At 33.3% G+C, this 16,743-nt stretch overlaps 1 protein-coding gene across 1 annotated transcript; it reads left to right on the forward strand.

Moving 5' to 3' along the window:
• Positions 1-5,499: 5,499 nt before the first annotated feature.
• On the forward strand, positions 5,500-10,405 carry LOC100254638 (ethylene receptor 2). The gene is made up of 3 exons (XM_002284471.4): positions 5,500-6,267; positions 6,691-8,560; positions 9,412-10,405. Exons 2-3 carry the CDS (start codon positions 6,809-6,811, stop codon positions 9,952-9,954), a joined length of 2,295 nt encoding a protein of 764 aa, XP_002284507.1. The 5' UTR covers positions 5,500-6,267; positions 6,691-6,808; the 3' UTR covers positions 9,955-10,405.
• The last annotated feature ends 6,338 nt before the right edge of the window (positions 10,406-16,743 follow it).

The raw sequence follows: 16,743 nt of genomic DNA on the forward strand, positions 1-16,743 counted from the left end.
CGCATCTAGTAGATAGTATGTCATAGGCTTAACACTTAGTGTCTCTTTATAGTATACATAGGGTATTAGAGTGTAGTTAACCCTCTATAATAGGATATTAAGTCAACTTCAAAATTGGATTATGAAGGAGCTAGTATTGTCCTATGAGTTTCAATGGTCTTGCTCGAGTTCATATACCTCGATGACACAGTTTATGAGGGTTGAACTAGTTTTTAGTTCACTTATGTGCATAAGGGCATTCTAGTAAAAATGTAAGGTTGCACAATAGTTAGTGAACGACTTCTTTGGATTAGGCTAATTAATTGATTGGAATCCTGTTGTAGTAATTAATCAAATAACAACCTTTTTGAGTTAGATTAAATTACCTAAACCCAAGGTAGATTCAAGTCACTTAAACCTAGTAGGAAGCCTGTAAAAACCCCCTTAGGAGTTAAGGCTTTAAATTTGTGTTATTATCTTTCCTTAGTCAAAGAGAGAACCTTAGCCTCCAACCCAAAGATTTTCACCATCTCAGTTCCTAGACTCAAAGAGAAGTCATTGGATAGAAGACTATTGTGTTTATGAGATCTTCTGTAGTGTTAAAGTTGTTTATACCTATAGGATCTAGGAACATCCAGATCACATGTATGTATCAATATTTATATATCTAAGTTTTATTATTGATTTTTAAATACCATGTTTTCGTTGTACTTAGATCTAGAGAGCTTCGAATAGAATTACATGCACCCTAATGATCCAGGGTTTGGGAATTAAGTAATCCAAGATTCCCTATATCAATACCCTGAGATCAATCATAAAGCTTAAGAAATTGGACATCAACATGCTTTTTAAATTAGCTTTGGCGGGTGTCCATATGATCTAATTAGGAATGTAGTTGGTCCATGGAATCTAAAACCAGTTGAATCCTAAAAGCATCAATGAGGGTTTGAAGGGCAATATGTTGTAAGTGAAGAACTCACTACCCCATAGTGGTTGTCCCTTCAAAATGTCAGTACTAGAGGCTTCTCTTCTTGCTCCATGGCCGAAATCTTCTCCTCCTGCATAGCCTTATCAACAATCAGGTCATGGATGTGGATCACATGCTTGCATCATAAGCTTTCATCCATGAGAGCACGAGAAGGCATGCCTAGCTACTAGTCAATCTCAAAGTTGATATCCACTAGGATATGAGGATGATCAAAGCAAATGAAAAGCTCCTATGATGACATAACTCATAGTAAGTAGCCACCATGTCTAGAGTGACATGAGCGATATCAATTGATTACCTAATCAGGAAAGCATGGATAAATATGACAATCAAACAACAAATTTGCAATTAGTGGGTCAAAGGAAAGAACGAATAAGTGAAATAGGTGGCAAAAACCCAAGCTAGCTTGGTAAAGTCAACCACCAGAATGTAAACTGGAAGAGCATGAGGCTCACCAAATAGAGTAATAAGGATGACTATGTGCTAGAAGCTCATAAGGCCCCTAATCTTAGCAAAGAAACTTAGAAAGATCCCCTAAATTGAAGACATTATGACCATCCCAAGCATGTAAAGAAGATTTCATCAATCCACAATTGAATTAGAGTCATTCGTGCATTGTTCTCCATTTTTGAATTCATATTCCTACACACAACAATTGAACGTCATGTAGCTAAGCATTAATGATTGATCATTTTTCTTCAAAGATCATCCTTTCAACATGTCAATAGAACAATTTAGTCATTGATCATGATTGATTATTTTCTCCCTTAATGAATAACAGAACCAAAAATGGACTTGATCACAATTGATTGTTTCATACAAAAATGATTTATCATTATAGATCATAAGGACAGACGATGAATTGTTCTACTAGGATGGTTAATAGTTTCCTCTAACAATTCATCCCTTCAAACATTCAACACGATAACAAATTTGATTACAATTAATTTTAATTGAAGGATGATTGATTGTTTCTGACTAATGACTGATCATTTCTAATTGATGACAGTTCGTTTTGTTTAATGATTATTGATTTCTAGTTTTCCTTTAAGCACACAAAGACTAATTGTTTCCAAATAATAAGTGGTCATTTTTCTTTGTAGATTTTTCACCCTCTTTTCTTCACTAATCAAACTACTCATTCCCCAAATTGACTCCTAATTTACTCCAAATGTAGTCATGTCTCTTATTGCCTAGAAAACAAAACTAAAACTTCACCAAAAAAATAAATACTAAAAATCACTTTAGTGTGAAAATAGTGCTTGGCTACAAACATGATATAAAAGCAATGACTACAAGATTACAGTATAATCAGTACTCAAACTATTAAAAATGCTTTATAAAAATTCTTAAAAATTTTATATTTGAGTTCTTATCATTTTACAAACTTCTGAATTATGGAAGTTCATTATTAATGTAAAACCTTAAAAAAAAAAAAAAAAGCTATAAAAACTTTCTAAATTTTTATGCAAACTTCAAATTTATGGAACCTCAAAATTAATGTCTTTTTATAAAATTTATTATTAACATAATTTTATTTTTTTCTTCTTAAGGTCGAACCACCACGTTCCAAAAAGTAAGAGAGAAAAGAAAATAGAGAAAAAAAATTATTATATTTAATATTTGTTTAGATATACTTCCTTTTTTTTTTTTTGTTTTTTAAAATTAAAAGATGGTAGTAATTTCAATACAAGATACAAGAATTATTATCAATCTAAATAAAAAATTAACGGTTTTAAAAGCTATTTAAAAAAATTCAGATATTAAAAAAAAAGTATTATCTTAAATTTTAAAATTTGTAAAATAACATTCAAAGACATAAGATAATTTTTTTTATAAGAGATTTTACTTTTATATAAAAAAATTTAATTTTGAAAACAAAAAACAGAAAATCTATCCAAACAAACATTATTTTCCTAATTAGTTGTACATAGGAAAAAAAATATAAATTGTTAAAGAATGTGTTCTTTTACAAACTTTCTTCACCTTTATTCAAAGGAAATAGAGAGACAAGAAAATCCTTTAATGATAACCCAAAATGTAAGAATATGTTTAGTTTTTAACAAACTATTAAAGAAAAGAAAAAAGAATAAAAAAAAATGATATTTTATATTTGGATATCATGAAAAAGGTGAAAAGTATTAAGAAAAAGATTAAAAAAAAAATGTGAACAATGAAATAGAAAAAAAATATAATAATAATCCTTTTATATTCTTTCTTTCAGTTTCCACCAACCCAACATAACCTAAAAATCATTAAAAAAAAATTGCATTTAGAATCCATTTACTTTGCAATTTAGATAAAAATGAAATTATGACACCTCTTATTTAGAGAGAACCACAATTTAATAGGTAAAAAATTAAGGTTATGTTTGGTTTCGAAAATTTTGAGGAAAAATGTGAAGAAAAGAAAATAAAAAGAAAAAAAAGTTTAAATTTAATAAATTATTTCTATATATTTTTTCAAGATTAAATAATTTTTAAATGTATAAATTTTAATTTTTTTTTTTAACAACAAAATCGAATAGGAGAAATTTTTTTTTTTTAATATTTGTTCTCTTAGTATTTTCCTGAAGCAAACATAAGAAAAAAATTATAAAAAAACAAAAAAAAAAAAGAACTGCGATGGTAAGTGGCATAAATGAAGGCAAGCAACAGCTTTTTTAATAATAAATAAATATAAAGAAGAAAGAAGCAAAATCTAAGATCCGATTGGATACGTTGTATTTGGGATGTACATGGATGCAGTATAGAAAATCGAATGATTTAGGTTGATGGTGTCAAGATTCTAACATCAGCGCCACGATACTAGATGACGGTCCAGATTACAAACACAAACAACTTCTTAAACAATCAATTTACACTTGATACATTTCCTCATTAGGCAATGCTTCCTCACTCCCCTTTCCTGGCGCGTGCACACCTCTCTCTAATTCCTTCTATTTAAAGCATGTAAACGGTAAACCACTGCTTTTGCTCCTCGATTTAGGGCTTGTTTGGTGTACCCAACAACCTTATCATTAGGTCCCCATTTCTCTCCTCACGTTTTAGGGATTTTTATAAATATTAATGCATTTCTATTGATCACAACCATACAAAATAACAAAATAATTATTTAGCTTCAGTTTCCCACCTTAAAACCTCCTCCAAGCTGGCTTATGAAATTTATTATTTTCTTTTTAATATATTTAATCAATTTTAATGGGATATTAATCAATTTGAGTTTCTACACACTTATATAAAAATAATTATGAAATTAAAACTCTCTAAAAAATAATCCTGGTTTCACACACTCACCAATTAAAAGAAATATTTAAAATAGCTAAAGGTAGTATTTGAATTCTCAAAGATATTGTCTTTGATCGAATCAAATGTTCGATTTCATATGAATGCATGAAAATGCAATTTCAATATCAAGGTATTAGAGTTTTGTGACCCGAATTTTATTTAGTCTGACTCGAAAAAGCTTGTAATCGACATACGTGATAAAACTATTATTATGAATTTTTTTTAAATGATATATAATGATAGGAGAAGGATTGAAACAATATGAACCTGCTTTGTTAACTATTATATATGTGATGATGTATAATTTTAGGGTTATAATGATTATGTTATTTTTTTTATAGTAATTTACAACCTTCATTTTTTGTATTAATTTTTTGATATAACGATTTCCTTTTCATCTTCTTTTTTTTTTTTTTTTTTTTTTTTTTCGAACATGTTATTTAAATGATTAAAAAAAATGCAAAACTTACTTTTCACGGCAAGACTATATGTATAATTATATCATAGAAGAATTGCATTAATCATTGGAAAGTAGCATGAAAATGACAACTCAAATTCTAATATTAAATTAAATAAAAAAACCTAGGAAAGAAAATAAAATGCAATGAGAATTCTTTCTCATCATCATTTCCCTCCTTTCCCCGCTACTTTTTCATGATTTTTTTTATTTTTTTTTAAGGATTCGTGCAAAGAAGTAGTACCATTTCATACGTGTCAAAATTTTAAATTTTGAAAAAAAAAAAAAAGAAGATATTGTAAGGAGTAAAGGGTAAAACAATTGTTTTAAAGGAAAGTCAAAAAATTAAAAAAATATATATTAATTATATCATCATTTTTACCTTAAAGGAGGAGTGAATGTCAAAAAGGTTATTACATTTTCTGAACGTACAAAAATAAAGAAAAATCTTTCCATTAACTATTAGCGAAGGAATCGGGAAAATTCAAAATATTTTCCTTTTGGACAAACAAGACGGAACAATGGAATCTAGGAGACTAGGAACAGGAGGAGTAAATGGGGAGGATAACAATTTGGAGATTTACCTCTTCAACCATGAAAGATTCTGCGAAAATAAAAGTTAAAGCTTGGTGGAGCACGCGCTGGAAAGGTGAGAGTGGGATAAGGAGGGGAGGGGGGCCAAAAATAGCCAGGTGGCATTTATATATATATATATATATATATAGAAATTTGGCGGAGGCGATATAAAAAACAGTGGGAGAGGGGGGGGGGAGAAAGAAGATTGAAGAAAGAAAGAAACGTCTGAGAAAGAGAAATAAAACAATCTTTTTGGGGGTGACGAAGACGTTTATATCAAAAGTGCGTCTAAGTTCTCTTCATGTAGAGGCCCTGGGCCCCACTTCTCTCCTCTTTCTCTCTCTCTCATTGTCTTTCTCCTTCCTTTTTATTCATTCTTCCTCTCCTATCAAACAACGGCGCGGACAAACCTTCCTTTCTCTCTCTCCCTCCCTCTCTCTCTCTCTAAGACATCTCTACATCTTCCTTTCTCTCTCTCCCAAAACCTTGTTTCAAATTTTGAAACCATACCCACATAGAGAGAGGAGAGCCAAAAGGGTGATGAAACAGAGGAGTTTTGTGGGAAGTTGAAGGCTTGGAAAACGAATAATCGGGTTTCTGGCGTTTTCAGCTGCAGTGCATCTGCGGTTCACACGGCGCGAGGTGCCCGGTTCTTTATAAACCGGGTTCTCTTTGCTGGTTTTTTTATCGTTGAATCTGTTCTTTTTTCCTTTTCTTTTTTTTTTTTTGGTTTCTTGGGATTTGGTTCTCTCTTTGCATGGAGGACAAGGGGGGTTGCACCTGTAGGAGTGGTGGGAGCTGTTGACGTTGTTGATATAAATGGGGCGTTGAGATTTGGTGGGTGTGGTTGTTCTGAGAGGTGGGGAGGTTGGATAAGAGGGTGATGGTGAAATCTCTAGAACAGCATCTCTGTCTTGTTTTTTCTTTGCATGTGAAGATCTGAGGGTGGGTCTGGTTTGGAATCCGGTGTGGTTTTCCAGGTACAGTTTCTACTTTGCCTGCATTTCTGGCTTTGGTTTTCTTGAGGGAAAAGATTGATGGGTTTATGCCATTTTTGGTCCTCGTTTCTTCTTTCAGTGTTTTATTTTATATTTTTATATTTTTATTTTTCTTTTGGTAAATATTTTAATTTTATTTTTGTCTTTTGGGTAGCATAGTTTTCTTGGTATTTTATACTTGCAGAAATTTCGTTTTCTTTTTTCGGGGCTTTCGTCGATATTGTTTTTATCGGAAAATCCATAAAAGAAACAAAAATATATGAATTAGAGGTACAGAAGTAGAAGAAATCAATAGAATGAAAAAAGAATATTGAATTTGATAGGTTTTTATGTGGTGGGTGTGCTAGATCTCAAACCATGTCCTTAAATTTCTTTAATTTTTAATGGGTTTTCAATTTTGTCCAGGAAATGAATATTGAAGCTTGGGGTTGTAAGGTTTTAATCGTCATTTCTGGGCTACAAGGGCTTTGAAAAATTGGAACTTTGCCCCTAAATGGACTGAAGAAACAGTCCTTTGGATGCAATGTTAAAAAGATTAGCTCCTGGGCTGTTGATTTCTTCTCTCCTGATATCCGCGTCTGCGGTTGACAATAGCTTCCCCAGGTGTAATTGTGAAGATGAGGGCTTTTGGAGCGTGGAGAACATTTTAGAGTGCCAAAAAGTGAGCGATTTCCTGATTGCGGTGGCCTATTTCTCGATCCCCATTGAGCTGCTTTACTTTGTCAGCTGCTCCAACGTCCCCTTCAAATGGGTCCTCTTTCAGTTCATTGCCTTCATTGTTCTATGTGGGCTCACTCATTTGCTCAATGGCTGGACTTATGGTCCGCACCCCTTTCAATTAATGCTCGCCCTCACCATTTTCAAATTTCTTACTGCCCTGGTCTCCTGTGCCACTGCAATCACACTCATCACTCTCATCCCTTTGCTTCTCAAAGTGAAGGTAAGAGAGTTCATGTTGAAGAAGAAGACTTGGGATCTTGGTCGAGAAGTAGGAATTATAAAGAAAAAGAAGGAAGCTGGCTTGCATGTCCGGATGCTTACTCACGAGATTCGCAAGTCACTTGATCGGCACACAATTTTGCATACAACTTTGGTTGAGTTATCCAACACATTGGATTTGCAGAACTGTGCTGTTTGGATGCCTAATGAGAATAAAACAGAGATGAACCTAACCCATGAGTTGAAAGGGCGGAATTTCTACAATTTCTCAATCCCAATTAATGACCCTGTTGTTGCAATGATTAAGAGGAGTGACGAAGTGCATACACTTAGGACGGACTCGGCCCTAGCTACTGCAAGCAGTGGAACTTCTGGTGAACCAGGACCTGTGGCTGCAATTCGGATGCCAATGCTTCGGGTTTCCAACTTTAAAGGGGGGACTCCTGAGCTGGTCCAGGCTTGTTATTCAATATTAGTTTTGGTACTTAAGAGTGGACAGGCTAGATCCTGGACCAGCCAAGAGCTTGACATAGTTAAGGTGGTTGCTGATCAGGTCGCTGTGGCTGTGTCCCATGCTGCCGTTCTTGAAGAGTCCCAGCTCATGAGAGACCAGTTGGCAGAGCAAAACCGTGCATTGCAACAGGCAAAGAGGAATGCAATGATGGCAAGCCAAGCAAGGAACTCATTTCAGAAGGTGATGAGTGATGGGATGAGGAGGCCAATGCACTCAATCTCAGGTTTGCTTTCAATGATGCAGGATGAGAAATTGAATAGTGAGCAGCGGCTCATCATTGATGCAATGGCAAAGACCAGCAATGTCCTCTCTACCTTGATAAATGATGTAATGGAAATCTCAACAAAGGATACTGGGAGATTCCAGTTAGATGTGAGATCTTTCCGGTTACATTCCATGATAAAGGAAGCAGCTTGCCTAGCCAAATGCCTATGTGTTTATAGGGGTTTTGGTTTTGCAATTGAGGTTGAGAAGTCCTTGCCTGATCATGTCATTGGTGAAGAAAGAAGGGTCTTTCAGGTGATTCTGCATATGGTTGGAAACCTGTTGAATGGCACCAATGGAGGAGGGTCAGTGACATTTCGGGTGTTATCAGAGACTGGAAGTCAAGGAAGGCATGATCAGAGATGGGCAACCTGGAAATCAAATTCATCTGATGGGTATGTTTATATCAAGTTTGAAATTGGGATTAACAATGCTGATCAGTCCGAGGGCTCGATTTCAACTGGCTCAATTTCAACTGTACAGCTTGGTGGTGGAAGACAAACCAGTGACCAAATTGATGAGGGACTGAGTTTCACCATGTGCAGAAGGCTAGCTCAGGTAAGAACCATTGTGTGTTTCTTTGTGTGTGTGTGAACCTGCATGTGATGTGAAGTAGATAGCTCAAAACCATTGAAATATGTGAAATAGGCTCCAGCTGAAAGAAATATCAGCAATTGATGCCCACAAAATTTATTTCTTCAACCAAAGTTCAGGCCAATGTGTCATAGAATCAAAGAACTTGTCAGGACCACCAGCAATAAATATTTGAGGACAAGCTGTTCTTATGACGGCACGTATTAGTCTTGTGTTTCATCACATTAAGATGTTTTGCAAAAAATACCTGAGGTCTTGTTCCCCAAAGGAATTTGATTGTACATGACCAAGCATTTTTTTATTCCATAATCAGTTGCCACAGGTATTTTCAAATAACTTCTGATGTTTTTGGTGGTTTTTATCAGGTGTATACTGTGACCAAAATTTTAGCACATGGAATTGCTTTTGGTAACAGTTCAACAAAACTTTGTCATGGGATATGATTTTCAAATTCAAGAGTAGTGAGACTTTACTTACTTTTATTCAAAATTGATGCCTGGATACCATTGTGAGGATTGTTAAATTTTGACAAGGGTCAGTTGTATACTCAAATAGAAAGGAAGTACAATTCCGAACCCTCTTGAGAAATTTTCCCCTTTGTTTCTTACCTGCAATGGAAATTTGTAGATTTGATAATCATTTAAGGAAAGGTTTATTGCAAGAGTTCTTTTGGTTGTTTTTACAGCTGTTTTAAATGCTTCATATGCTTCACCTTCACCTTGAAACACCATGGAATCCTCTTTCCCTTTTCCTAACAACTTCTGATTCCTTTCTGTATCTTATGATTCTCACCCTCTTTTTTAAATCATTGGCAGTTGATGCAAGGGAACATCTGGTTAGTCCCAAACCCTCAGGGATTTGCCAAAAGCATGGCTCTCGTTCTTCGCTTTCAACTTCAACCATCCATTGGAATCAACATTTCTGAACCAGGAGAATCTTCAGAGCACCCACATTCCAACTCTCTTTTCAGGGGCCTCCAAGTTCTATTAGCTGATGATGATGACACTAATAGGGCTGTGACCAGGAAGCTTCTTGAGAAGCTTGGTTGCATCGTTTCTGTTGTTTCATCTGGATTTGAATGCCTTGGTGCCCTTGGCCCAGCTGCATCCTCTTTCCAAATTGTTCTTTTGGATCTTCATATGCCCGAGTTGGATGGTTTTGAAGTTGCAATGAGAATTCGGAAGTTCAGGAGCCGCAGCTGGCCATTGATTGTTGCCTTGACAGCAAGTGCTGATGAAGATGTATGGGAAAGATGCTTGGAGATAGGAATGAATGGTATAATTCGAAAACCAGTTCTGCTGGATGGAATTGCTGAGGAGCTTCGAAGAGTCTTGCTGCAGGCAAACAATGTTGTGTGATGATAGAGATGGTAAGTCACAGAAGCCATGATTCTTCTAAATGGTTTTGAGGGTCTTGATAGAATAAGCAAACAGCGCTTTTGGCCCTCCAATCCCACATCCAGCTTGCGGCATAGAGATGTTACACAAACAACATTCACAGTAAAAGAAAATGGTATACAAATTAGCTCCTTCATTCTTCCTTTGTGTTTTAAGGCTTTGTTATAATGTCATAGATAGTTTTAAGATCTATTCCCTGGTAATCCAAACAACTCAACAACATCTTCATTAAAAAGACAACATGACTGAAACTATAGGAACTCCATGCAGATCTCTGATACAAGTGGTTAAGCAGTTTGGACTTTGGAGACAAACTTTGAAACTACTTGAGAAGAGCTGCAACTTTGTGATGAAAAAGGTAGTTTGTTGAGAACCATCTGAAAATGAATATATAGTTTACAATTAATGTAAATTGTAGCTAAAGTAATGTATAAATGATTCCAAGTGTAAATTGGATTTGTCACAAAGAGAAAAAAAAAAAAAAATACAGTACCATAATTTACTGCCTTTCTTCTGCTGCATTTGAAAATTATCTTAATGACCAAAGATTTGTGGAAGAGGTCCTTGGTTCACTTCACAAGTTATGCAGTTAGAAATTTTATGGTTTATAATAGACATAAGAGACCTCTTTGGTGAATGCAAAGATGAAAGAAAAAGAAGGAATGATTTTTTATGTTCATTTTTGGGGAAGGGGCACAAAGAGACTCGGAAACTTATTTTGTCAGTTCTTATTCCTGTGACAGCAAATAACTAACTTGAGTTTTTAGTATCTTTATCTATTCTGAAATGTATATGGTGGCAACCATCTTCAATGAAATGAAAGAACTTAGGTTTGATTTGGAACGTAGGAATGGAGAATAAGTATGAGAAATCAACTCCATTATCATTCATTAATATGTTTGGATTACTTAAGAAAATTCGTAACTATGAAACCCATGTCTCAAAAGCACCCTTAAAGCGACCAGACTATGGCTTTCTACTCATAATTCTTGTACATTACTCGCCTACATTGCTTTCCCAACTCATGCTTGCTCGTTGTACAACTTCCAGAAGTGAGAAAAGCACCACTGAAAGGATTTGGTACAAGCCCAAGCCTCTGGTTGAAAAGTCATCGTCAAAAGCCATTGCTTCAATTTAGATGCATAAACTTTGCTTTCTCATTTTGTGGATAGATGAAATGGATAATTGTCTAATACATAAATATTTGGTTTGTAAGGATGGTGATGGATCTATGGTCTGGCAAGCTTGCCGATGAGCCTGAGCCCAGATTAGGAAAAGAAGGAAAAATAGAAATGGGGGATTGATTATTGCATATTAGTTAACTAGGACCGAGGTGTACGTGCTTTTTTCCCGGTGTGTATAAGTGTGCCGCTTTTCAACTGACAAATTTATATCTAAATTTGAACCATGCCCTTCTCGGCATTGGCATCAAATTTATCAAAGATTGTATCCAACTTGGAGAATCTAAACCTTATGATATAGGTTGATAACTACATACCCACATGCATCCTATCCAATTCGCCATGAATTCATAACCTTTATAATATAAAAGAAGAGACAGCCCATAAATATATATGTATTCACGTGCTGTGCACGTTGCCCCAACCAGAGGGGAGTGAGGATGAGGGAATGTAGATGGGGAGGGGGGAAGGAGGGGGAGGGAGAGGGAGAGGGAGAGTGAAATGGAAGGTTATGGGACAGTATGGGTCAATTATACAAGGGTGTGGGTGTGAGTGGTTTGCTTGTTTTTAAAAGCATGCATGAATCTGAGCACGTATATGGACTCTTTCTTTTTGTTTCAATAGCAGACCAAGTGGTGGGGATTGGCCCCCACAAGCACACGTTTGAGGTGGTGCTATTGTTTTGATATTGATATTGAAATTGAAATTGGCCTTTTGATTCTATGGTGCCATTTATAATTTTATATATTTCATCGACTTGACGTTAGATCCTTGCGGGATATTGACTATTCTTCTATGCTCTGCTCCTACAAATTTATATATATACTGAAGCATCGCTTTTGTCAATCAATTTCACATTTGATCGTTGGTGGTATTAGGTGGAGGCTCATTTTGGTGATTTCCTTGTCAACACTATACATGCGTTGTATCTTAATTATATGCATTCACATCACCCTTATGTGGGGATCCCACCTACTCATCTCATCCTTCCATCTAACCTCAAAAATCTATGAATGCATCTCCATCAAGCATTATGTCTAGATAACCCACTTGGAGTTTCTTTTAAGTCTACTAAAATAAGGTATAAAGTGGGCTTTCTTTCTTGGCATTGCCATTCAATTGCAGCAACAGAATCCAGAGGCTTTTATACCCTATACATCTAATCTAGATTAACCCCACTTGGAAGATTATATGTATAATTTAGTGAGAGAGAGAGAGAGAGAGAGAGAGAGAGGCTTGCAGGGTTCAAACCCACTTAGCATATTGAATTTGTGCTTTGGGATGGAGAAAAAAAGTTGTGCATCCAAGGGCTCTGTATGTGAATAAATAAATAAAACTCTGAATATGTAGTTGCAGGGGGAGGCGTAGAGGGCCCTCGGTGAAAATATTAGGAATGACTTTTTAAAAGACTTTAAAAGCTTAAAAAGAAAAGCAAGTTGAATTGACTGAAAACAGAATTCTCCGACTAAATATAAAGCTCCATTGTACCTGCATATCTACATTCCAATTTTATAATCCCATTAGGTGTTTTATTATGATCAACAAGAATCCCATGATCGATCATACACCTCTCACTTTCATCCATTTTCTGCTTTTTTTTTTTTTTTTTAATAACATTTTTTTAAACTAAAAACAAAAATATCAATAGAATTTAATAAGCAAAGTAAAGCGTTCATCACGGAGGCAGTCGAAAGTCACGATGAAGACTTTGAAACACCAGTGTTATTCCAAAGCGTGTTGATGAGGCCATGGAAATGGATTGGATCGGTATTAGCTCCAAATTCTATGTACATAGTTTGTTTAGTCAATTGATGTAATCTGCTTAAATGGAAGCCTAGCAGCTAGCATATTGGAGAATTTAAATAAGGGCCATGCCAAAAGCTACGGCCAAGATACTTCTTAATCAAATATTTGTATAATACTTGGAATTCTGAAAAGACAACAAGATTCAACATGAAACTTCTTTGTGAAATCGTCCTCCTTGATGGTTGATTATGGGCGGATGAAAGGATCTTGTGGATCAGCTTCCCAGGGGACATGTGGGAACTTAGACACCGGAGCCCAGCATGACAGCATACGAGATATTGGCAATGGTTCACCAGACTGCTTTTAATTTAAAATGAAAATAAAAAAGAAAAGGTTAGGACGTATCATTCCATGCCATGGGTGTCGGGGAAGCAATTCAGAATCTCCTAGTTAGATGGATAGGCCCATCATTCCATTAGGCTCAATGAGCCCCATGAGCGACTGCCTGGTTTTCTCATATGGGGCTTCAACAAGGACCCTATGTGATGTGATATGTGAGAATGGATTTGGACGAGGAGGCATCCTGGCCCAACAATAATCCTCAGTGCTCTTCCTACGGGCCTATGAATGAAAAAGCCCAATTAGTATGATTCGGATTGGGCCAATTCGGTATTTCTTAATGTTCGACAAAATGTGGGCTTCTTCGTGTTTGTTTAGGCCATGCCATAACACAATTGGACTCATATTAATCACTTTTGAGAAGTAATTGCATAATAAAACAATTTGAACTGATCGAATCAATCAATTTCAACAGACTTTTTAACAGTTTTCGTCTTTTAAATCTAAAACCAAATAGAACACATTAAATACTGAGATGGGCTATAAATAACTATTCGTTGTGTTATAATAATATGATTTAAAATGGGTTGTGATGATATAGTTTGAATAGACCCTTAGGCCTTAGAAACTGAACCGACCGACCCATGCATACCCTACCTCCTGTACTATAGAAAAACTGAATTATGTGGGTTGGCCCAGAAGGGGAGGTAACTTGGGCTTCAAGCAGGGCTGGGCCCATCAGAAATTTGTGTGAGATGGTTGAACATGGGATGATTTTGCCCCATCAATAACCTCCCTTTTGGTACGGAACAAAAAACAGAGATGAATACAACTAGAATAATTTTCTATTTTAAAAAATAATAATACAAATGTGTATGTAGTAATTAAAAATAAAGCTTTAGATATAAAAATTATTTTTATAACATATTTAAAAATATGAAAAACAAGTTAAAAACATCTCAAGTCTCGAATAAACTTTTGTTCTACAAAATATTAAAAAACGGTTTTCAAATACTATTTTTCATAATTGTTTTAAAAAACAGTTACCAAACATGAATCAAGTGATTTTAGTGATTTCCATTTTCTTTCCTTGATACCTGACATGACATGACTATCAAGAAGCCCACAATTTTAACATGTTTTTATTTATTTATTTATATATATATTTTTAATTATAAAACTTCAACAACCATATCCGATTAAAATAATAACTAATGGAGGAAAAGAAAAAAGACTCAATCAAAAAGCCTACCATTAACTAATGCCCAAATTTGTAATTAAACCTGATTAAAGCATGCATGAAGTCGTCTTTCATTGATTCATAACATCCGTCTAAAAAAAGCACGGCCAAGATATGTTCAAGAACACGTGTAATTAGTCAAATAAACATGACAATGAAAATATGAGCAATTTTCCTATCTTCCAAACAGAAGTTCCAAACAAGAAAATAGTAAATTAAAGCCGGCATTGAACTAGTACAATCCCTGTCGTTATCTTCTGGCCCACAAATGCTAAAGGATGCCTTAATTTAAGGGTTTTTAATTTAATTTAATTTTTTTAACAGTGAATTAAATAGAAATAATCAAACTTTTGTATGTAGGAATGAGGAAAATATGCGTGCATTTACATGACAAAGGTCATGATTAAAAACTATTGTATAAGATAAAATAAGGGTGGTCCATTTCTTGGTTGTAAAGTTTTGTTTGGCTGTTAATAATTAATCATATATTGGGACTGTAGACAAGCCAGCATGAAAGGAAAGTTTTGAAATGCAATTGAAAATTGGTGGATGATTGGATGCCTAATTGATCACATAATTAAAACAAAACAACAGAGCTTACACAAACAATATGAAATTGTATAATCAATATCATGGTTTCTTTTTTTCTTTTTTACTGCAACTAATATGGTCCTGCACACAAGCGTGCGATATTTCGAAAAAATCATTGAAATATATAGTTAAAAATCACCAATATTTCCCGATGTATTGGTGAAATGACGATATTTCGTTGATTTTTTTCGATTTTTTCGGGTGGTCAACATGAGTCAACATTGCTGCTAAAATAAAAGCTTAAAAATTGCCTTTTATTGTTATTAGGGACCAAACCCCAAACAAAAGACTCACCTATAACTTGGCTTACCACTAGGGCAAGTTTGCCCCTTATTAAATGCATTGCATCGAAAATATTTATATTGAAAGTTATCAAATAAGTTAAATATTAAAAGAATATTTTAGGAAATAAATTAATTATAATTATTTTTTTATTTAATTGATTATAAAAAATATAAAAATTATCATAATAATTTTATTCATAGTGTTTTTAATATTATTAATAGATTAATTAAATATTAAAAAATTATATATATATATATATATATATATATATATATATATATATCATAATTTATTTTATATCATTTAATACAATTGAATTAAATGAATTATAATTTAATATTAAATATATTTTAAAATTAGATATATTATAATCAAATATCACAATATTATTATGAAATAATATTTGATATAATTTAATAATAAATGTACACTTATAAAATTCATATTTTTTTTATTAATGCATAAAATATTATTATCAAATATGATAAATCGTATTATACATATATCATATTCTCTACTGATATTTTTTTCCAAAATATCCGTTGATAAATTATATTCGATATATCCATAAAATCAAAGTACCGATATATCTATAATTACCTGTATTTTTATCCTTGCACACAAGATCTTCCCATGTGCTTACACAATTTAATTAGCCTAACGCCATGTTTGGTCCTCAAAAAAAGAAAAAGAAAAGGGGAAAGAAAAAAAAATTAAATTTAGATCATATTTAGTAATGGTTTTTTAAAGCAATTTTTTATTTTTGAGACAAAAAAACAATAAAAACATAATTGACAATCAATATACAAAAACAGTTTTTTATTCTTAATAGCAATAAAGCATGGCACAAAGTGTTTTGAGAGAATATTTTTAAATTATTTTTATCGATTGTTTGAAAGAAATAATTATACAAATATAATCAAAGTTATTTCTTAAACATATTTAAAAATATAGAAAATATGTTTAAAATATTTCAAATTTCAAAATAGATTTTTGTTCTAAAAGATATTAAGAAATTATTTTTTAAAATTATTTTTTGGAATTATTTTTAAAAATATTTCTCAAATATAGCCTTAATTTGCTTTAATAATTTTCACAATAAAATCAAATATAAGAAAATTAGGGCTTGTTTGATAATTGTTTTTAAAAAAAATTTGAAAAATAGTTTTTAAAATATTTTTTTAGAACAAAAGTCTGTTTGAAAACCTAAAATATTTTTAATTAATTTTTAAATATGTTTTAAAAATAATTTTTATATCTAGTATTTCATTTTAATCATTTTACTTGTTTGTATAATTATTCTTTAAAATAACTATTAGAAAATAAGTGAAAACAATTAAAAGATGTTTTGTGAAAATACTTTATTTT

Source organism: Vitis vinifera, chromosome 5 (assembly GCF_030704535.1).
Source record: "Vitis vinifera cultivar Pinot Noir 40024 chromosome 5, ASM3070453v1".
NCBI classification, from domain to species: Eukaryota; Viridiplantae; Streptophyta; class Magnoliopsida; order Vitales; family Vitaceae; genus Vitis; species Vitis vinifera.